Raw genomic sequence first — 23,784 nt, forward strand, 5'->3', positions numbered from 1 at the left:
TAAGGTGGTATGTGTGAGAGTTAGACTTGCTGTATTTTCAAATGAGCAGGTTATAGTTCTAAGACTGAAAATTTGTGACCTTGCTTATTTTGACCAAAATAACCTTGCTTATTTTGTCAAGCTACTGTCAGTATGGCATAGGCAAAAAGGGAGTTAACTACAGGTTGCGTTTACCTATTTCCTAACAGCAAATGAGCATGGACTTGTCTCCTTGATGATGATGTTTAACTGCTATATTTTGTCTGTTTCCTGGGAACCACCCACTTGACCACTCTAAATAAATGAATGGAATAATAGTCATTGCAAGAAGATCAAACATAAATGCAAAGATGACAGGAACAAGGTGCGCTTTCATTCTGCAGAAACCATCGAGCTGAAAGTCTTCTGAATATGCCTTTTCATTAAACTTCACCTCCTGAGTTCTTTTTAAGAGCTAGACTCTGCTCGGCTATATCGGTGCAATTTGCTTGATGTCAGTAGGATCTCAAATTTTAGCAGAACCAAGCCTCCAGCTTCAAACTCTCAAAAAAACATGTACAGATGCAACATCCCAACCTCGAAATGTGAAGGTTCTTGCAGGTGCACTTAATGTAGCCTGTGCATACCCATGAGACTTTTTGTGGGCTCATGTATTATTGCAGCTGCACTGGCTGCAGGGACTTTGAAAAGCTAGCCCACTTCCGTGCTGATCAGTGACAACTGAAAGATGTTCCTACAGGCCCTTCATGTAACCACTATTCATTTTAAATTCTTTTGATTAAGATAAAGGGCTGAAATTCTTTGTATTCTGGCTGCTTCATGCCTTTCTTGTGGTGCCTATGAACCCAGCCTACCCTGCCAATTAAGCTGGCTTTATGGCTGCTTTTTGTATTACTGCGATCATGCAAAACAAACTGAATGTTCCAGTAACTCTAGCCTATAAACTCTGCAGGTCATATCTTCCTTTGGTGTGAATCAGTGTACCTTTGCCCGTTTTATTGGAGTTGCACCAGTACACACCAGCTAAGGATTTCTGTATAGATGTTCTAATGCAAACAAAAAGACAGGTGGGAATTACATGCCAAACTATGGCACATCCAGTAATGATGGCAAAATTTGCATAAATGTAACATCATTATTTTGGAGATATTGGGTCACTGATTCTTGTTTCAGTTGCAGTGGTATAAATTTGATATTTACAACAGTGTAGCTGAAGTTGGAGCCTGCCCTGCCCTGCCCTCCCCTCCCCCCGCTTCTCTGCAGATGGCAACAGTTGACCTTTCTTTACTCCTCATTTGTACACAAAGGTCTACTTTTTTTCAGCTGATACTTCTGTAAATCTAGGGGAAGTAATAAAGCTGACTTACTGGCAGAGAAGAAATATTCACCTCTCAAATACATTTGTTTTTTTCCTAACACGTTTTTCCCTTTCTGAATCTTCCTTGCAGCTTACTGTCTTCCCAGCTTTTACAGTCAGAGCTGAAAGAAGCTGTGTGTTGTGGAGAGAGGACATATTTAACAAAATACTCATCAACTAATTTTGTGTTCTGCCAGTCCCCTTTCACGTTTCTGTTTAAGCACATTAAAGAGAAGCTCACAAGTAAACATCGTACTTGTTATTCTCATTTTTAGTCTTGCCCCAGCGCTAGATATTACTGTTTAGGGTGGTGTTCCTGTTCTGCTTTTTGTCTTCCTGAGTGAGCACCCAAAACTCAATCACTTTTGAAAACCATGAGAGAACTGCCTTTCTCTGAGACTCATTGCAATTAATTGGCTTTATTTCACAGCCTTGTGTTACCTGATGGCAGGGTTTTTGCAATGACTTTCATTTGCAATGACTTTGTTTTGAGGAAAGGAGTATCTCTATGTGAGCAGAGAACTTGAGTCAGGACTGCTAAACTCTGTTCTTGGCTTGGATATTGAATCTCTGTAGCAACTCCATTGAGTTTTGGTTGAATTACTCTGATTTGCACCAGTTTGAATTTGGCCCTTTCTTATTTTAATTAATTACTTCAGTGTGAGGTCCAGATGCAGTCCTCTTAACATCAGTGGGAAAACTTTCTTCTGGTATTATCTGATCCTCCTCTAACATGCACAGGGCCTGATTCAAAGCCCGTTGAATACACTAGAGAGATTCCTATAAAATTCAGTTGGCTTTGGAGCTTGATTTTTGCTATATCAGGTTACTGGTACTCATAGACTGACCTCATCATCTGAGGAGAAAATTGGCCTTAACATTGGAGTTTAAGTGATAAATCTTGAGCTGTCCCTCTGCACTGAGCTGCATTTCAGTATATGACTTCATACATCTATTAGATTTGAATAAGGCAAAATAGGACTAATTGTAGACAATGGTGGGGCTACCCAGAAAGTATGAATACCCAGCCAGTATTCTCATGACTTAGATTGGCTGAGTTCAGTTTAACCAACTCTGCAGATTTGTATTTGCTTGAACACCCAGTTGTCTAAAAGCTATTCAAGGCAACTGTTCACTTGCTGTTTCTGGGAAGTGTGCGGCTTAGTCACTGAGATGAAATTAAGTTGCCTACTTTTAAGATGGTGTGTTTAGTTTGCAATCTTGCGTTATCACAGCTGTTCGTTCTGATGGGAACTCAATTTCATTTCCTGTTCAGACCTGGGTTAATTGATTGCATCTTTTTCTGAACTCTGTGCCCTGTTTCATGACATGTAACTGAACTTCAGAGTAGTCTGTAAAATCCACATACAGTTTCAGAGTCCAAAAAAAAATTTTCCTCCTAACTTTGTGTGTTTTGCGTAGTGTATACAGTTGTATTAACTTGATAAAAGGAATAGTGTACAGAAGAAGAGCTACTTGCTAAAACTCAGAAGGCAAGTAAGAGGCAGAAATGGGTTGAATCCATGCTACCTTTCCACTATTTACCAGCTCCATTCACTTCCCCCTCCCCTTCCCATTCCATCCAGGAAGAGCACACACCAACCACAAATGCTCCCTCAAACTGATGAAAGGTGTTAGTGCCCAAAAGCTTGTAAAGAAAAATTATTTCCAACTATTTGAGTTAAAAGATGTTGGATTTATCTAAAGATTATTAGAATGTTGTCTGCCTATGTCCTTAGATCAACACAGCTACAACCTATACTCCTATCCCAAAATTAATTTGGCCCATTATTTTAGAAGGTTATCATCCTTAAATGATAACCTTTGTTTTTAGTAGGTGCACAAGGTGTTGTAGTAGTTGGCTTTGTTATAACTTTGTTGCATTCTTTATAGGTTAGCCAAATTCTTTTCTCTAGTGCATTGGTGCAACTTAATAGAAGTCAATGTTATTTTAGGGTGAGGCTGACCACATGGTATGTGTAACATATATTCAGTTAAGAGTAAGAGGTCCTCAGTGAAGATACAGAAATGCTTATTCCAGAGAGTCCAGGTTGCTTACTCCTTTTAATATAAATAAGCAGCCCAATTTTATAAAGGAGGATGATCAAGTTGGCAGTCAAAGAAAAGGACAGTTTGGTTGGAGACCTCTGTTGCCAGCTCTGCCACTGATTTGCCAAATGATTTTGGACAAGTCAGTCAAGCTTTTCCATGCTTCAATTTGGAAAATGTAAAATGGGGGTGATGATGTCTGCCCATCTCATGTGAGTGGCCTGAGATGAAGGACTTCACCAGTGCCTGGAGACTGTAAGATTCTCAGGAGGAAGGTACTGATAAACCAAGAGATTTTCAAATATGAATTCATAGTGTTAAAAACATTCTCACCCATTTTGTGGTTTAGAGTTCTTTGCCACAAAAGAATTGCTCTTGTTTTTCTGCACTCAAAAAAACAAGTGAAAACTAAAAGCTGGTGTTTTCTGAGTGGTGCCTTGCATCTAAGAAGGTTGAGGACTACTGGCTACATGCATGGTGGAGCAGGAATGAGTCCCCAGACAGCAAGTTGTCTTCCATACAGGCAACAGTTGTAGTTCTTGACCCAACAGCATGTTTGAATTGGGCTTCCTATCTTCCTAAACTAGTCTGCACGACTGCCTTCCTTGCAGTTCCCACAGATAAATGTTGAACAACATTGACTGGGGTGATCCTGCTGACCCCAGTGCCAGAGAATAGGCCTTGACATAATATCCCTATAAATGGTATCAAAGCGTGAAGAACATTTATTCTATGGCGTTTCTTTTGGGGATAGTTCAGGGAGTGGCTGGAAGAACCCACATCCTGCTTGTTCTACTAGACTCCACTGTTCCAGTCCATATACTAGCTCCTGGGGGCCACACCAACAGGGGCTGCATCAGGAAAATCATGGGTTACCTGGCCATGCAGACACTCCCAGCTGCTGTCCCATGTGTCTATACCCAACTCTTCCCTCCCCTACCGTGTCGTACTATATGGGCATATTCCCTGCCTTCCCCCACACACTCCTTGCTGAAATATGTACCCTCATGGGCATCCCAAGACCCCCTGATGTATTATGTGGCCTCATGGGCATACCCAGTACTGCCCTGTGCAGGTGTGATTTCTGCCCCCTCCCGAACAACTGTTACTCTCCCCATATATATCAGTGGCTCACCCTCAGCTCCCCATACTGCTCCTCATTAATCTTCCCCCTGGGGAGAGCAGTGGCTGGATGAGAGCCCAGTGGTTGCGACCTGGCCTCTTTTGGGCTGCATGTGGCCCATAGGATGCCAGTTAGACAGCCTTGCTATGCAAGGTTATATACCTGACCTCACCATGGTAATATTTTAGCACGCTTACCTGCTGAGTACTCTTCCACGTGCAGTGCTGCGCTCCTGGCCGTGTGCAGCAGGCTGTGGCTGGACTCTGTGTGTGTGTGGCCCCTGCCTCAGACAGACTTTCCAGACAACTACTTACCTTCCAGAGTAAAACACTGTTTTCGGTCCAAGGCATCTGCTAGCTTAAGTTACAAGGATGCTAAACATAGATAGGGCTTATAGTTGGAGCTAATTACCAACTCAGCTACAAATAAACTCTCCACAGTTACAGAAGAATGGGGAGGTTTATTGTAATTCGGTCTATTGGAACAGTATAGCACAATGTTGTAGTTATTATGGAAAAAAATAAATTGACCTTTTCCTACAGCTGAAGTTGGCTGAAAAGCTATTAGAAAAACAGTTAGAAAAAGACAGTTTTTTGCCTCATCAAATAATCTGTGCAGCCAAGTGTAGATTTTTTATATGCAGCCATTTTGCCAGGTATTGGAAGGGTAACCCTATAAGTCTATTGGTTGCTAAGCAAGACACTACTAAAATAGGCACACAGTGCAGTATATTCACCTAAGATAATAGCCTCCTGCAATCCCATCAGATAGTACTACTATGGTTCTAATTATCTTGTTGCATAGTTGAATGTGTGTGTCAGGTTCTGTATTTTAGCAGGTTTAGGAACATCAGTCATGTATCAGAAGTCAGCCATGTTTCCAATACCTGTGAAATTTATTTATTTAAGCAGTGTTCAGCATTTATGGTTTTGGTCTTCCTAGAACTTTGATCACTCGTTTAATGCTTTAAATAGGCTCCCAGTGCAAGTAGGTGGCCCTGAAAGCACATTTTGGGTGAAAAAGATGGTTATTTCTGTTTTCAGATTGTCCTCCGCTCCTTACAGTACTTACGTTGACATAAACCTAGTGCAAACATCATTCTACTATACTTGGCAATTGTTCATAATTATATTACTATCAAGTTTGGTAGGAAAATTTGTCATCCAGCACTTTTTTATCAAAAAATATTAAATTATAAATATATTTGTATGAATAACTCGCTACATCTTTTTTATTGCAGTAGGTTTTGAATTTCATTGCATTTTGTTGGAAGGCTGAATCTTGTTGAGGGGTGAAGGGAAAGCTGTGAAATGTTTGGGGGGGGTTTTCTTAGGGTTTTTTTGTTGTCTGGGATTTTTTGCCTTGGGAATAGAACAAAATCGGAAACCATGCTTAGATTATAAGCTTTTGGGGACAGGGATCATCTTTTTGTTCTCTATCCGTACAGCTCCTAGCACAGTAGACCCCCAAGTGCCAAAGAAATACAAATAACGGTACTGTATTTTTCTTACCTATAACCTTTACCTTTTCCCCAAAAACTGGCTGGTAGAAACTGGAGTGCACATTATAAGCAAGGAAGTATGGTAAAATCAGGTTCTACTAGTGGTGCTCAAAGGACCTGCTGGCTGGATCTGGCCTGTAGAGCTTCCCACAGGTCCAGAAATTTGACAGCAATGGGACTGGTGGCAACATTTAATTGCCATGGCTCTGGCAGCCAATTAATGCTGCCACCATTCCCCACCACCAAATTTCCAGATCTATGGGGACGGCCCCTTCTGGTCCCCTGGCCAGATGATACGGCTTCGTTCACTGGATTGGGCTAGCGTACAGGTCCAGACCCATCACGCAGCCCCAGACCTGGCCCATGAGGCCAGACCCATCACATGAGGAGTGGGCTTGACTCCCTAGCTGCTGCTACTCATTTACTACATGGAAGACTTTTTTTTCTTCATTCTGCCTTTCAAAAACCAGGTGCATATTGTTTATAGAGGTGTACTGTGCATGAAAAAATACAGTATTAAATGCCTTTTGCATTAAAATATAAAATGATGCAAAGTAGCTCTTCCATGACTTCACCTTGATCTACATTTAAAATTTAGGTTGGTATGAACAAACAACAGCCCCTACAACAGAGTCCAACTGGTTTCATGTGGAATTTCACAAAGAAAATCACATTTATACTCCTGCCTACAACACATCAGATAATAATATAGCTCAGTTTTTCAACAGAGATGACTTCCTCATGATTTCACACATTGTTTTCAAATAATGTAGTTTGAAGCCTGTTGTTGTCAATGACTGCCTCCAGGAAGGCGGGATTTTTTTTCCACACTCCAGAAAATGTATGTATGTATTCTTCAGACCAACATTCAGTTTCAGCATATTCATTCTGGTAATTTCTTTGGATTAATGTTGTTGTGGTTTTTTGTTTGTTTGTTTTTATCAATGGGTTTATTTTTATCACTTCCACTTGATCTTGGTTTTGTATACACTGTTGTTATCTATCTGAAATATAGAATATTACTCTTAACAAATGTTGGCTTCAGGGACACGTTTTATGAATCAGTGTGGGTGTTTTGTGCATTGATAAAATGTGGTGGAATGCAAGATTCAATTAACTTATAAACATTCTTTTGCATGGGATGAATTATTGATGATAAAACACACAAGATATTAGAATAGGCCTCCTACTCAGGATTTAGCTATTTGTCATACACAGATTCTAACTGTAATAATTTCACATACCATTAATACATGCAGAGAGCACTTTGTTAATCTTTCTAAAGATTCTGTGCATTACAATGTCTTCTCAACAGAATTTGCATCTGAATCTGTGTGCTAACATATGGCACCATTTAGAGACCAATATTTGTTGCCTTGGCAAAACCTGATTTGCGTAGCAATAGATGAATTTGAAAAAGAAGGGGGCGGTCTTATGAGTTACTCTTATTGCAAACAATTATTCCTATTGCACACAATGAGACTGAAAGCTCTTAGTGAGAAATCGCGTGTCTCTGAAAGGGAATAGGTCCAGTCCATCCTAGATGTGCCTCCATGTTGATATCAGTGGACCTACAAAACCAATCCTAGATGTGCCTCCATGTTGATATCGGTGGACCTACAAAACCAATCTGTCCCAGTGTATTTAGGAGCAAGTAGTTTGTAGAGGTACTTCATAATATACCCACTTATGTTTTCCTCTTTTCTATTTTTGAAGCTTTAGGATAAATAGAGAGCTAAACTAAAGGAGTATCACCAGTCTGTAATCCAAATACCATTGGACCAGTTACTTAGAGTAGAAACTCCTGGGAACAGGACCAGTTATCCCTTCTTGTATGTCTTTGACTTCATGAGACCAAATACAAATAAATAATAACAGCAGGTCCAGAGGCATGCCAAACATCTGCACATCTCCCTGGGCATTCATAGTGGGTGATTTGTAGTGCTTGGGAATTGACCTTTTTATTGTGATATTTTGATAGAATACCAATAGCATGTGAAAGCACGCAGAATGAAGGTGTGGATAAGCTGCAGTCTTTCCTGCCTTTCTCAAGCAAATCACTAATTACAGTTTCAGTTACCCATATTTAAATCCATCACTTGTGTAAAATATAAACATTTTTATGGTTTCAGCATGCAGAGGTAGTTAAAACAAACAATCTGTCTATTCAAATGTTTCAGCCAGCAAAAATATGGCTCACTAAATGCAAAGAGGGAATATTTCATTTTGTGCTAAATGCCACGTTTATGATTTTCAGAAGATTATTTTATTCTGAGTTAATAGCTGCCAATGACAACTATTAAATTCCAGTAAGGCATAAATAGGTGGTAAGGGTAGAAATCTAATAAACCAAACAGCATTATCTGAGGAATATAAAGAAATGTAATTCTTATAAGAGTTGTGTTAAATCGCATAAGCACTAGCTGTCTGAGCTTGGTCATTATTTTATGCTGGCAGATGCGTGTATGCCTGCTGCATGCTTTTACACCTACAAAGCTGCCACATTGCACTCTGTTCTGTGAACGTACAGAATCATTTGTTCCTTTGAATCTCTGCTTTAAGATACAATTTGCTAATAAACCAATGACCTTTGAAGTGTTTCTCAGCTGGTTGGCTAATGATAAGCTGAGTTTTAACAGAGCTGATTTTCTATATGGGTTTCTTTTTTGGTTAATGACATGGATGCTTATGGCAAATTCATTTTATGGCAGTTTAAAGACAACTATTCCTATTACTGAAGAACGGCAAGCAAGTGCTTACATGCATAAATGCTATTATTTACTAATATGGGTCACATGTCACACATCCCTTCTGAGATTACTATGATACTATATAAATTATCAAGGAAAAATATTATATTACTAAACCCCCATGTATCTCCAAATGCATATTTTACTTTGCAGAATGTAGATAAGACACTTTCCCTATTCCAAGGAGTTTAACATCCCAGGTCTAGATTTTGATACTGTTACTCCCAGGAGCAAGCTGCTAGTCAACATGATTAAGGGTCTGATATTCTAGCCCACACCTCCACGTGGAGCTATGCCCATCTGTAACATAACTGTGTTATGTAAATAAATTTGTAATACATTTATCAAAGAGCTGGAGGACTTTAATGTGTTTAAAGGTTATCATCAAGGAGAGATGCACTTTGGAATTTCATAAACCACTTATTAACACTCATCTCCAATCTTTGTAGTCTATGATCCTCACTTAAGAAATCTCTTATAAATTGTATCTGCGCTAAATTAGAAATATTGGTTGGGAATTGCTTGTACACAGCCTCGACTGAAGGTGGGATCCGAACACTTTTAACAAATAGCCTGGAACTTTGAAGAATTGCACATAGGCCCAAACGCCTGCAGACTACCAAGAAGTTCAGATCCAGATCAATCAAAATTTGAGGTTTGGGGCCATCTGTACTGTTCCCACGAAACTGGTCTCAAATAACATGGCTGACTGTTGTAGATGGCATTGGCCAAGGACTGCTAAGTTAGCACATGGTTTTCAAAATGCCTTTTGTTTTCAATTGTGGCTCGTTTCAACACTTGCTCATCAAACAGTATGAGAAACCACTTTTGCTGAACGCAGTTAACACAGTTTCTCCATAATGGAATGTTACTTTTTTTCCCTTGAGGTAAAAAAGGTAGTCTCAAACTCTCAATCTGTAGTACCAGTTTGCTCTCATATCCTTCTAAAAGCACTAAATCATTTTTCTATGAAGTTGCATGTTAGAGTGTTGATTTTGTAGCAGCAGTACAGCTAGCAGAACAAAAGCAAATATTTTCTGCATAAGCTTCATAATAGTGAAATCAGTTTTCCTTTTCATATTATGCCAGTCCTTTTCTGCTGTACTTGTGATGAAAGATAATTGAACTCTCTGGTGGATTAGCAGCAGATGCTCCTCATCTGGAGACATTTACATTCCTTTTTTCCCTGAAGCACTAACTTTCACAAGAATAACCTTTTGAATAGTATTTGGCTGCTTCATCAAATATGGTTGTGTGATGTATTTGTTCAGATAGGATGCTCCAAATATCAAGAATGTGTATATTTATCATTCTGTAACTCATCTATGGTGAACAAATATCTCTGGAGTAGGAAGCCTTTTTTCTTCCTGTCTTTAGACCATATTGCTTCACCATTGTCCTAAGAAATATATTCAGGTTTAGATTGCCACTAGCCCTTTCATGTGCATACAAGTGCTGGGGAGAAGGCAAGGAGCATTCCACCCCTGAGCTCTTCAACCAAGACCAATGATCCCTGAGATGGGAAGAGTGCAGTGATTATCCTCTCCTAGCAGTCTTACAAAGGGTCTAGAATGAACGCAGGTTTATCACTCCATACCTCTTCCTCCTCACTGACTAGTCACAGGGAGGGGACCAACCTGCCTTCTCCAAAGGAATGGAGCAGTAGGTTTCCATTCAGGAGCTCTGAAACTTCCTGACTGCCAAACTGCATCCCCACTATGAGACAGCCATATGCCATACTAAGCCCTGCTTTCTCAAAGTCTGGCTTTAATTGTCAGGCCCAAATCAAGCCCTCTTACAGCACGTACAACCCCTCTGATGTCCTGGTGGCTCTGAGCAATGTGTACAGAATTTTACGTAGAGAGCACAGAATTCTGCCTTGGTTTGGATTACCAGTAGCGGATAAGCATGGTGCTGTGGAGACGTACTGCAGTAGCTTTGTTTCTGATGCCCTGAATTGTTTTTGGATGGGTTCAATATTGAGAATTCTTTATTTTGATTCTTTCCAGGGGACACGAGTTTTGGGTGGATTTGAATATTATGAAACTGTATGAAACAGCTGAATTTGACCAAATGCGGAGGCTCTCCACACCTTCCTGCACTGGATCCCCCTCCAACTACTATACAGTTTGGAAATACTTCTGCAGGGACCACTTTGGCTGGAGAGAGTACTCTGAGGTATTTGAACCTTCCCAGAAACCTGCTTTTAGCCTGAAGCCCAAAAGTTTTAGAAGTGTATATTCAAGGATTTTACATATAATTCCTTTGTAGCCCTTTTGCTAAAATAAATAAATAAATGGTACCCTCTGCACATTGATTTTCTTTCAGGGACCAGTGCTCTTCATTGGTAGAGGGATGCATGCTTTTCACTTCTATTATGAATCAAGTAATATGTAACAGACCTCAGATGTTGCTTCAGAGAGATCAAAGTTCTCCCAGTATCATATGGGTAAAAGAACAGCACAGCAGGACTCCACAAGTCCAGCTGCAGAGTAGGTGTTTGAGTGGAAGGAGTTGGGGCTTGGCTAGCATTTCTACCATTGAATGGAATCATTCACCAAAACCCAGAGGTTTTTTTCAACCGCTATCCAAAAATTGCAGTAGCAACTGTGTGAGATCACTCAGTCCCTGTGGATAGGTTGGCCCTTTCATTTTGCCCAACCCCATCCTGTGTATAGTTCCATGCCCAAATTCTTGCAGTTTGCATTAGTCACTTGGGGCAGGATAATGACTTTCATCTTTTGTGTTCAGTCGTATCATTTAGGCTTCTGCACTGGAGGAACTCACACAGTATTGTAGTGCCAGGTTATCACGTCAGGATAGCATCTCAAGGAAGCAGAATCCTTTTTAGATTTCTCCAGCATGCAGAAGCAGAACACGTACTCAGGAAGTGCAGCCTGCTCTTGCCTATATGCCCTGTTCCTTTTGCATATCTGCACAACAGCTGAGGACAGTGTGGCCCTGTTGGATTCAAGTCATTTTCAGTTTGAGCAGAAGTCATTATGGTTGCAGATGACTTAGGGTTGTTCCAGTAAAAATAGGGAAATAACCACAATTCAAAGAGGTCAGTAAAATGGACTGAGCCACTGAGTCTTCACAGTGCTTGCCTCTTCTGAGAGTGCAAGGACTCAGGAAGCAATGTTTTCAAATTCCCCTGCTACTCAGAGAATGAAACTAGTTGGTTCCAAGGGTGCACCAGAACCATCAAAACTGCAGCACTTTGCTCATAGGCATTTTATATTAGTGTGTTTTCTTTCTTCTTCTTTAGAAACCAGCTAAAAATGTAGAAAATGTATGTAAATATTAGGGTCCTTTTTGAAGGTAACCAGGCAGTTCAGTGTTATAGTTGGCCTGCAGAAAGTGCAATGAAATGAGGACTATGCTTTGCTCAGCTTCTGCTTCCCAAATGACCTGTGATAATATGTTAAATGTGGGAAGCTGCCTAACATTTACTGTCAATTTTAAAAGCAAGTTTGGTCAAATTTGTTAGTTTCAAGGGAGTATGGCTTACTCCTAGGAAACTCTTCCCAGTTTGATTAATTCTTTGCTCTAAAAAGTCACTTTGGGAAAGAATATGAATGGTTGAACGTCAGGTTTTCTATATTGTATGCCCCATCTTTAACATTGACTCCTAGTATGATCTTTTACAAATCACATATCCCTTCTCTGCAGTGTCTCGTTAACTCCTCTGTAAAATGTGAAGAATATTATTTTTCTCACAGGGGTAATGAGACTTTTTTAACATTTGTAACACACTTTTAGATCCTTAAATGAAGGACATTTTGAGTGCAAATCAATGACATGAATGAATAAAAATATGAAGAATTTATTACACACAATAATTCATTTTAGTACTGCTTCTGCAACAGACATTTAAGGTGGCTAATATAATTTGTAAAATACTTTCCCATTTATCTCTCTACTGTAGGAGTAGTAACTGAACACAGCAGTTGCACTTTTGTATTAATAAAAAAAGTGCAGAAGTAGTGGAAGATGAAAGCAATGTTAATTATTTCACATTAAGTTGCCATAATGTGAAATTATACTCAATGATTAGATTAGGAAGGAAATACCAAATACTTAAATACATAACAGGGAAAACTAGGCAGGCAGCAATGCTGCACAAGTGAATTGGGGATGATAGGCTGGATATGAGTTAAGAATATATTGCCACTGCAAAAAATGTAAATGTTATTCTATGCTATATTAACACTGATGTTGTACCAAGAGTAGCTGAGAAGCAGTTATTCTGCTCTGCTTGACTTAGTGGGGTCTTAGCATTTGGGACACTACACTTGAAAATGTTGATAAAAGAAGAATGCTGTGGATACAACAACAGTCTACAAATACGTAAAGTGTTGCTATGAAGAGTATGGTAACTGATTGTTCTTCTCCATTGTGGATAAGAAGTAATTGGCTTAATTTTCAGCAGGAGAGATTTAGGTTAGATCATTTGAAACAACTTTTAATTATAAGGATAGTTGGGAGAAATTGTAGAATCCCTGTCATTACTAGTCTTATAAGAGCATCTTAGCCAAACATCTGTCAGGGAGGGTCTAGGTGTATTTGAAATTTGATCATGTTTCAGAGCACAAGGATGGACTAGATTAGTGGAGGCCAACCTTTTTGGCAGGTTTGCCACAGGGTAGGCTCCTCATCCTTCTCAAGTGCCACTCCAGTCCCTTTCTCCTGCTTGATTTGTTGTTCAGGTTTCTGTTTCCTTCCCGTTGTCCCTGCCCATGCTCTGCCCTCTGAACTTTTCCATGCTCCCTTTTTAATTTGTTGCTCTGCTTTCTGTCTCTTCCTCCTCGCCACATGCCAGACACAGAGGCTGCCTGCGCCACTTGTGGCACACATGCCATGGGTTGACCACACTGGGACTAGATGACCCCCTAAGGACTTTGCAGCCCTTAAGTTCTGCAACACTATAAATTACTTTGCCTGCCTTTCTCAAAACAGCCTGTTGTACGATTGATAGAAGAAGCCAGCTGCCGGGGGCTGAAGGAGGTCCGGTTTGTTACCTGGCACAATCAATATATCCTAAATATCAAAGATGGCTTCCAACAAAATGCATGTTTCCGAAGAGAAATCAAGAGGAGGCCCCTCCTTCGCTCATGTGTCGTGCTGATGCCATTCTTACAGTAAGTGTCTTAGAGAGATGGAGAATTTACTTTGAAGCATATAATTTAATTAAAAGGTATCTTCAAGATAATTACCTTTCCTTCTTTAAGATGCCACAGGGAATTTTTCATTATTGGCTAGGCCATCTGTAGAAATAGTACCTATTTCTAATTTCTAACACTAATAGTCACTAATAGTCACTTCAGGTAGCTAATCTCAAATTCACAAACTTTTATTTTCACCTTTGTGGGTTTTTCAAAACAGGATTCATTTTTTTAAATGAAGCTGCTCAAGCACACGCTTAGTTCCCATTGAAAGGAGTGGACCTTTACTATATACTTAACTAAGCATGTGCTTAAGTACTTTCTTGGTCAGGACCCCATAGGACTTTCAGTTGGAAAGTTGCAAAAGCTATTTGCACTCTTCACCAGCACACTTAAAAAAGTGTGGATAACTTACCCCCACCTTCACCTTTAACTTAGTGCAGCTGCCTCTTAACGTGTAATTCTGCAAGTGTTTCAGAGTCTGTGGCAAGACTGCTGAGCAGTTCAGCTAGGGAAGCAAAGAATAACTTTCAGAATTATGTTTAAGGTAGTTTCTCTGACTTCCATGCATAATTTGTAGATGTGTGCCTGGATTGCACATTCACTGTAAAATAATTTAAGTTGCTTAAGTAAAAGCAGTAGTAAAATATATCAGTGCCAGTGCTAAAGTGAGTGTACAGTGTTTATAGTAGAAATTGAACTGAGCTATAACATTCAAAAACTGGAGGTACATTCTGTTTGTTCCATGTGTTTACAGCTGAGATTTTGATTCATGCTTTAGTCTATGAAATGGGTATCTGAATACTGTAATCCTTGCAGCTGGGTAAAATTTTAAATGATTGATTAGTAGCTGGATCCCAACAGGTGACAAGCAACCCCAGCTCTTGTCTTATGAGACACGTGGCTATATACTCCCAAGGTCAGGCCAATAATGCAGAACACTTCCACATAATACAATAATTGTGTTTGAAATAAAATGGGCAGCTTTAAAAAAAATCATGGGAGCAAAGAAATAGTCTGCAAGCACAATTCCTTTAATGGCCTTTTCAGGCCTCACTCTTCATTAATGAACATGACAGGGCAAACCTCTGAAGTTCCCAATCCCTTTAAGTCAATCAGAGTTTTGCCTCAGTAAGGATTGTAGAACTGAATCCTGTGTCATGAAGTCTGCCATTTACAGTCAGGAAAGCAGATGAGCATTAATGGAAAACAGTGGCCAAAAATACAGGGGATATAATTGGAAGAAACTTAATCATGTGTGAACTGGGTCTGCATTTTAACACACTTTCCCCTTGAGTGGCCACTTCTTCCTGTTTTTCCTCCTTGGAAACTATTTTTAGCTTGTAGGAAAAACCAATTTTTGCATTGTGAACAGCCCTGTACCTGCCTTGTACGTATTGGGAAAGAGTATGAGAAACCTTCTGTTTTCTATATTCCTGGAACCCTTTGTGTTAAGAACCAGGCACAGCCTTGTGTGGGAGACCAGACAGTGCTCTCTGCCAGAAGCAGAGTGGTGCTAAACTACCTGAAAGGGAACTAATCCTGAATTCCTATCTAGCACACACTGGAAATATCACCAGGCCTGCAGCTATGCGGGGTGTAAAATATGGCAGGATTTAGTCTACTGTTTCTAGAAGTCAGTATTTTTTGGAAGTGTTACATAGTATCAGCAGTGTCAGATACTGTAAAGTAATTCCTGGATACGTTGTTTCTACTGATTTAGCCTGAGGGCGTTCAGTCTCACAACTGGATGACATTGTGAAGAACCAGCCTGTATTGTATGATTTGTCCTTCCTGCTACATGCACTCTGATGCAGACTAAAGCATTTGAGGCAAAGAGGGGCAAGGAACCTCTTGATTCAGGCCCAAGAGTAGAAGAAGGGCAGGCCAGCTGCCCTGAGAGAAGGCCTGTGCAAGTGGGGATGGTTGTAGGGATGTAGGAGCTTGACCTTGCATCTGTTTGAACAAACATCTGGTATGTATCTGGACTCCAGAACATTTGACTCACTCAGAATCCTTATCCTAATGCAAATCCTTATTTCACCCCAAAGCCGTTACAACACTCCAGGGTTTTGGCAGCTCCTACCCCTTGTCCCTAGTGCCCAGTTTATGTGGAGAATCATGCTTGGCAAGGTTTCACTGTGGCAACTATGCACTTGTCACCTTACCAGATGAATAATATCTGAGGGGCTCCTTCCCATCAGACTCCCTGCATTTGTTTCTTCAGGGTGTTACTGACTGATGGACCTTTGCTATGGGTCCTTGTACATCAGAGCTACAGATGTACTTGAAGTTTGCCAGATTACTGTGCACTTCTCTGCTTTTCATTGTCTTTGATCAGCTGGGGCCCTGTTAAAAACAAATTTAAAAAAAAAGTTATGGTTTTCAAGAATAATTAGAGATGAAGCATTCCTTGTTTTATCAAATCAACTGGGGGCAAACTTGCTCACCCATCAAAGGCCAAATGAGGAACTGTTGCATTGTAGTCTTTTTGATTAGAACTCATAAAAATGCCATTTTTGTGATCTCACCAGCACAGCTGGAAACGTTATTGTCAGAGTCCAGTAGTTAGGAACATATTGTCCTCTTAGCAAAGGGGTGGAAGTCATTAGTCTGACTGGCGGCTTGGCATGCTGGGCCAATCAAAGAAGATTTAACTGCTGTGTTAGGGCTAGAATGCTCATTAGCTCACTGAATTGTTATAGCATCATAATTGTGAGGTGAAAGTTAATTTGTTCAGAGCCTCAGAACAAGTAATTGTTGGAAACATTTTTAGTTCCAGTCTTGTGTGGGAAAACTGAGAACTGTAAAAGGCAATTGGAGAAAAAAAAACAAACCTGGACTTCACTTCCAGTTTATAAGAATTCTGATTCTAATCTTGGGGAAAAATAAAAACCCAAGGTGTTTTCCTTCACGTCCAACTGCTCTTTTGCTACTGAGACTGTTGTACTGCAGCATAAAGATGTGGTTCTGAGGTGCTGAGCACCCACAACTCCTTTTTGATTTTTAATAATGGTCCAGAGAGAGTTCAGCATCACTATGGGTGACATCTTAACGCCTGGATGGACAGCAAGATCTCCAGATTATGTTCTGTGAGATTTCCATTCCCTGTTGGAAATGCCACTAATTCTTAATTCACTTATTCAGACCTGATAATTCTTACAAATAAACCAACAGTATCATGTTTTACAAAGGGACGGCAGTGTGCTATAGGGGGTTGTATGGTTGAGGCTGTTCTATACCACTTCACTAGTTCACTGTGATGTCCAGTGTCATTAAAGTCAGCATTTGCCTACAGTCACCATACAGTGAGATCTAGGATTACCATGTTTTTCCTCTATATTTAAAACAAGAGATAAACTTGGAATAGGTTACTTGAAATAGAAATAGCACTAAATGTGTAGTAACCATTGATAAATGTTGACTTTTTAATGGTTTCCCTGTATTATAAATGCTTACAATTAATTTACTCTTGTCAAAACAAATGAACAAAGTACATTAAGTGATGCAATGGTTTTATTGTTTTTGCTCACTTAGTAATCCAGAATATTTGTTAATCTGCACCCTAGTCATTAGGGTGAATTAGTGAGGGTCTACTGTAATCTTGTTACCCACTGACCTTTTGATCATAGGAGCAAAAATGCAACAAACAAACCCGCATCATAGTATTTCAGACAGATTCAGAAATTGTTATGCAGAAGAATGTTTACAGTCCATCCTCTGGTTTTCCTTTAAACTATGTGACATCAGGGGTCAAATTCTGAACCCAGTTAACTTGTTATAAAGAAATCCAGAGCTGAAGTCACTGAAGCGTCTGTAGATTTTTATCACCATGAGATGAGAGTGTGGTTAGTGGTTCTCTTTTTCAACACTGTACAACATCTAAGATAAATGTGAGGTAATAGTTTTAAGAGTAACTGTACTCTGCAGTGTATCTCTTTAAAAATGGCATCTCTTTAAAAATGGCATAATGTCAGTTAACTGCCTTTTTAGGACCCAAATCCAACCTGATCAGTTTAAAGGTAACTCTTTCAGAAAGTTATCCTGAGCTTTTCATGGCTCACACTGCCAATAAGAATGAATCTGCAATAAGAATTTAATTAATTATTCTGTTCATAATGCTCACTCTTCCATAATTACCTTGGCTTTGCACTGTAAGTGGGAGTAAAAAGCACAGAAACACAGTCTAGTCGCTGGAGTCCCAGTGGGAATGCAGAGCAATGGGTTAAGGAAGGAATTCCTAATTTTCTGGGAGAACCATACTACAACAGAAGGAAATTGGCTCCAGTTGTGTTGTCTTCTGTTAATACTTTGACAGTCTCCATAGTCCAATAATAAACATTATATAAAGATGTTACAAGGAGCTGAATCTGCTTGCTGTTCCCCCTCACCAACTCTGACCAAAATTCAGGTATATAGCAAGTAAAGCAAACAGGATTCGACCCAGATGTAGACACGATGCTCAAATAAGTTACTGCAATATTGCAAGTTCTCATGTCCCCCCTTCCTCCAATATGCAGATTTTTCCCATTTCAGCAGTGATAAGTTTATAAAATAAAATCAACTACTTAACAGGCCTGATTAATACAAAACTACTCAGACTAGGAGCTAGATACACAGCTGTACCTTGTGTATCTTAACACTCTAGGGCAGTGGTGCCCAACTCATCTGGCCCCTCAGGCATGTAAGGCCACCTCATCTGGTCTGCAGAGATTCCCACTGGTCCAGAAACTGGGCAGTAGGATGAGTGGTAGCAGCATTAATTTCTATGGCTTCAAGAGTCCTGGCCAATAATGTTGCCACAGCTACCCTCATGCCAGATTTCTGGACCCTTGAGAAGCCTCACAAGCTGAATTCAGGTCATGAGCCATATCTTAGTCACTCTGATCAAGGAGATCAGAGACTTCATAATCTTGCAAACACCAAATTGCTTATTCATGGTTCCTGTTTGCTTATTGCCTTCACTGTGGCCTGGCCATAGAATCAGAAGAAAGCATCAGTATCTACTTCCTTCTCCCCTGCTACTTCCATATGGAAACTGGACTATGATAAGGTCAGATGCTTGTCTGGAAAAGCATCATAGTCTCTAGTGGTTCCACTGACTTCAGCTGAACTACAGTGACTAAAGATCTGGTCCTCAAAGTTCAAAGACATAGAACTTGACTCTCTGATGCTATGTGGATGTCAGCAGGCACATCTACATGTTTATTGATGTGCCATAGTTACTGCACATTAAGTCTGGCATTGGTTTGAATGCTTAGGCATTAAACAGATGAAATACCTGGTATGTTCTTTTTAAACAAGCTTTTGAGCTATGTAATTTGTGGTGTGGCTGTCGGGCAGCAATTGTTTAAGAGATCTTGTTGACTAAATAAATACAATTTGAAAGTATTTTATGTGGGAATGTTCAAGTACAAACTCTTTCTCTTTCCTAACCTAGGACTCTGGGTGGCAATCCTCCAGTTCCTTCTCCATCAACTGAACCAGTCCCTTCCCAAGTCTTCTCTCCAGCTGCTGTTACCTCTCCCAGCTTTTACCCTGAAACTTGGATTAATATGGATCCAACTCAGGACTTCATCCAAGTGCCTGTTTCTAAGGAAGATAAGAGCTATAGAACCATATATAATCTTTTTCACAAGACTGTGCCAGAGACCAAATACAGAATTTTGAAAATACTAAGAGTGCAAAATCAGTTTCTTTGGGAGAAATATAAAAGGTGAGTCAATGCAAATGTTTTTTGTTTGTCATTAGGCTCCCACCTATAAAAATGATAGTGTTGGCTGTGAAATATAAGCTAAGTGTTAAAGAGGATTCAGGAACACTGGGAAGTCTATTTTGAATAAACAAGAGCTTGAATAATTTTGTTTGAAAAATAAACTCTGGTATACACACATCTTAAAAACGCTTGTTAAAGGAGGTTTGCATGCTGCAGATTGACATGTTTAGTAAAATATCTTTTCATAGAAACATCAAAGCAAGTGCAAAATATCTAGATAAACAACTTGGAGAACACAAGGTTGTTGTGTCACTGCAGAGCAGCCCATGTGCAGTCAATTCTGCCTTTGTAACCAATGACTAATTCTTTTCTTCAAGTAATCGCTGCAGTAAAGAGTGACTTTTGACAGATATCTTGGGGATTGGTGATGGGCCATAGAAGCTTTAATCTCTAGGTTGCTCATTCAAATCCAGATCAGTTTGGGATAATTGAAAGTTATAATTCCCCAGCTGTTCAGTCTCGGAAGTTAAATGAATTTGTGGACTTTAATCCAGTCCCCAAACTTACCACCACAGTGTCAGTGAAGTTCAGGGGATTGCATGACCATGGAGACTGACTTATGGCCAAAGAGTAAAATTTATCTCGGCAGAGAGAGCCCCCAACAAAGGCTGTCTGTTAAGTCCTACTTAGGCACTCTTACAATGGTCTGAATAATACAAAGACGTTTTACACACGTGTCAATTTTGCCTTCCAAATGTGGCAAAGATAAATCAGGAAGTATGCAGTGGAGTATGCAGGAAGTGCTGCTGCCTACATTGCTGTGAATAACAAGAGTTTCTGTCTCTAACACCAGCAGTCCAGCACTTTTCAAAAGCACTGGATTTGCACTTCTTTTTTTTTTTTTAAACAGAGAAGATCCATGTTAGGGTCTATGCAAATGCATTCCCATTTCCTCTAGTGGTCAGAAGGATCAAACTCTGGCATAAAGCATTTTTCATCCATAGATGTGCATTGCAAATTCATAAAATTCATTCTTTTATTTTTATGCCAGGAAAAAGGAATACATGTCTAAAAAGATGACTGGGCTTGACAGAATCATGAATGAACGGCACCTCTTCCATGGCACCTCCCAGGATGTTGTGGATGGAATCTGCAAGCACAACTTTGATCCCCGGGTCTGTGGGAAGCATGCTACCATGTTTGGACAAGGCAGTTACTTTGCCAGAAAGGCAAGCTACTCTCATAATTTTTCCAAAAGATCCCCCAAGGGGGTTCATTACATGTTCTTGGCTAAAGTGCTGACAGGAAGATACACTGTTGGCAATCATACCATGAGGAGACCTCCACCTGTGAACCCTGGTAGCATCACTAGTGACCTTTATGACTCTTGTGTGGACAATTACTTTGAGCCTCAAATTTTTGTCATTTTTAATGATGACCAGAGCTACCCTTATTTTATTATTCAGTATGAAGAAGTTAGTAATACAGTTTCCATTTGAAAAGCCATCTATGCTGCTAAATTATTCATTCTGATAAACTCTTTATCTGACGTGTAGCAGTTTTTGTGAGAAAATATGGACTTAACAGAACACAGTAAAGTTACTGGCTAGGAGAGAAGGCTTTATTATTACAGAAAAAGAAAAAAAGAAAAGAAACTCTGAAGCGACCAATTGTGCACTTGCTGTTTGATTATGTATGTGCAAATTGTAAATATTTTCCCACTGTTTATAGCTGAAAAATCTATGCCTTTTGTTATAAAACACTGTTTATTTATGTTAGTAAATATTCATGTTTAAAAATCTTGTTTGTGCAAATAATTTAAATGATGTGTTTAGTGTATTGATTTACACTTGACTTGAAAATTGCTTGGGCTCTGATCTAAATCAGCAGATTCAAATAATTTGTACCCAAGAGGGTTAAAATAATTGGTCATGGATCAAGCTAAACCACTAATTTTGGTTGTTCAATTAATCTTGGAACATTAGGAAAATTCCACAAGGACTGGGAGAAACCAAGTGGTAAAAGTTTGAAATGGATGCCCAAATACATGTTAATTTGATTAACATTGATTCTTGCCAAAATTATGGAAAGGATGATGGGGATTGTAGTCCTTGAAGAATTAAGAGTAACAGCACAATCAATACAATCACCATGGTTTTCAGGAAAGTAAATCAAGCAAACCTGCTGTCATTTTGATAAGATTACACAGGAGCTGAACCAAAGCCCACGCAGGTCAGTGGCAAAACTCCCCATATTAGTGCACGTCACTGAATTGTTCAATTAGGTTTAATTACCTGAGTCCATCATAAAACATTTCCTTCTGTTACATAGGTACATAGATCTAGATACATAGGTACATTTTTTAATGGAAAAATGGTCTTTAAACTGGAATCTGAAGTCATTTTAGAATGATGATTTGCATTTTATGAAAATCTAAATAATTAAACAATGACCATGCCTCCCTTCCACATCCTCTGAGCCTATTTTGTTTTGCCAGTCTCAGTTAATCCTGCCAGTTTCACCTGCGTGACATGAACAGACAGCAGTTCCATAAGACACTCCATATCCTACAGTTTAGCTAAATAATGAATGCATCTCAAGTGTATTAATCAGCGTTACTGCTCAGCATGCTCTCTTACTGTCCAATTAAGTCAGTCTCATTTTAGCAATGCAGTTCATAAAAGTGTCCTGGAGACACTCAGGCCCTGTCTCCACTAGAATTGTATGATGCTTACTTGCAAGATGATAGCTGTCACCCAGCTACAATTTACTCTTGTCTTCATTAGGGTTTGACAGAATTACCTTTTATAGCAAATACATAGCCCAAAGGCTTATGCCTTGGGTTCACAGTACCCTAGTATAACTCCATTAACTTACACAGAGGTATCTCACACTGTTGTGAAACGAACATTGGGGTCCAAGTGCTTTGTGCTGCTGTGGATCATCATCAGCTTTCAGCTTGTTTTAGAAGTTTCCTTTGCTGCTTTGACATCACCTCTGCATCTGCTCACTCCGTGGCCCAATAGAAGCTAGACTTGAGAGGCAAAAGGTTCTTGTGTCAGCAGCGCCACATGGCTGTAATCCCCCTCCCCCAGAAATGCTTTGCTGCTGCCTAGGAAGGAGCAGCACCGTCACATGGATAAGTTGAATGAGGGAGGTGGGAATCTAAGCAGCTGGCTCCAGTTAACTGCCAACCTCTTCAGACAGTAGGAGGAGAGCTAGCTCAGCCTCACAGAAGGGTGAGACAATGCCTTAGGGAAAAACATTCATGAGAGAGCTAGGCTCAGGCTGGTGCCTGCTTCCTGAGGAGATACGGACTTTCCAAAGGTAAGAGAACTGCGGGGACTCAAAGTATGTTGTGGGGGTTGGGGAAGCTTGCTGATAAGGGGGCGCTGGGACAGCCCCTTTCAAGGTCTGCTATAGCCTCTGTGCTCATTTCTCCTCTGTAATAGTTAAGACTGTTCTGGCCCCTGCAGCAGGAACCTGGTGGCACCGTCCCAGTGCCCTACCAGTGCATGCATGGCCTGGAGTCTGAGCAACAGGGCTAAAGCTTCACATGGCGCTGTCTCTTCAGAGAGCTCTTTCATCTGAGTGGTGAATCACTAATGTTACAGCCTGCAAAGGGCTGTGGTAGCAGGAAGATCAAGGTGCTTTTCTGTGGACCCAAAGGTGTGAATTTTGAGCCCTGCTCTGGACTTGTACCAAAGACTGCCCCCAGTTGCACCCCAGTATAAATGAGTACCTGACCCTTCAGGCTGGTGAACCCGAGGCAGCTGGCTGTGACACTAGCTGCACCCCTGCCTGGTGTGCTGTTGGGTAACTGTGCTATAAGAAAGGGCTGCAGAGCTTGGGCAGACCTCTCTCTGATGCTGCAGCCTCACTGCTGTCTCCGCCATGTAATTGTCTAAGCCCGGCTGCCTTTCTTGCCAGCACCTCTGGTGCCAGGCAGCAGCAGCTGTCAAGGCCAGGTCACCAGAATATGGGTGTACCTGTATGCATACTGTGACTTGGCACAGCTCTGCTTCAACAGCCAGAGCAGGCAGTGCACTTGGAAAGCATCTATTGCTGAATGGACCATGGCAGCCAGCTGAAAATGTGGCTGTGCCTTCACTTGGCTGCTGGGTGGTGGCAGGAACTTCACTGC

The 23,784-nt window shown here is 40.3% G+C and overlaps 1 protein-coding gene across 1 annotated transcript in view; it reads left to right on the forward strand.

The window, feature by feature from the left end:
• The window catches only part of TIPARP (TCDD inducible poly(ADP-ribose) polymerase), a 32,125-nt gene extending 10,017 nt beyond the window's left edge, over nucleotides 1-22,108 (forward strand). Inside the window, exons 3-6 of the mRNA XM_019532634.1 lie at nucleotides 10,769-10,937; nucleotides 13,719-13,900; nucleotides 19,365-19,640; nucleotides 20,692-22,108. Of these exons, the coding sequence (XP_019388179.1) occupies nucleotides 10,769-10,937; nucleotides 13,719-13,900; nucleotides 19,365-19,640; nucleotides 20,692-21,139 (1,075 nt within the window). The 3' untranslated portion in view covers nucleotides 21,140-22,108. The remainder of the gene's footprint in view (nucleotides 1-10,768; nucleotides 10,938-13,718; nucleotides 13,901-19,364; nucleotides 19,641-20,691) is intronic.
• The last annotated feature ends 1,676 nt before the right edge of the window (nucleotides 22,109-23,784 follow it).

Source organism: Crocodylus porosus, unplaced genomic scaffold (assembly GCF_001723895.1).
Source record: "Crocodylus porosus isolate Cpor-Errol unplaced genomic scaffold, CroPor_comp1, whole genome shotgun sequence".
Lineage (NCBI taxonomy): Eukaryota > Metazoa > Chordata > Crocodylia > Crocodylidae > Crocodylus > Crocodylus porosus.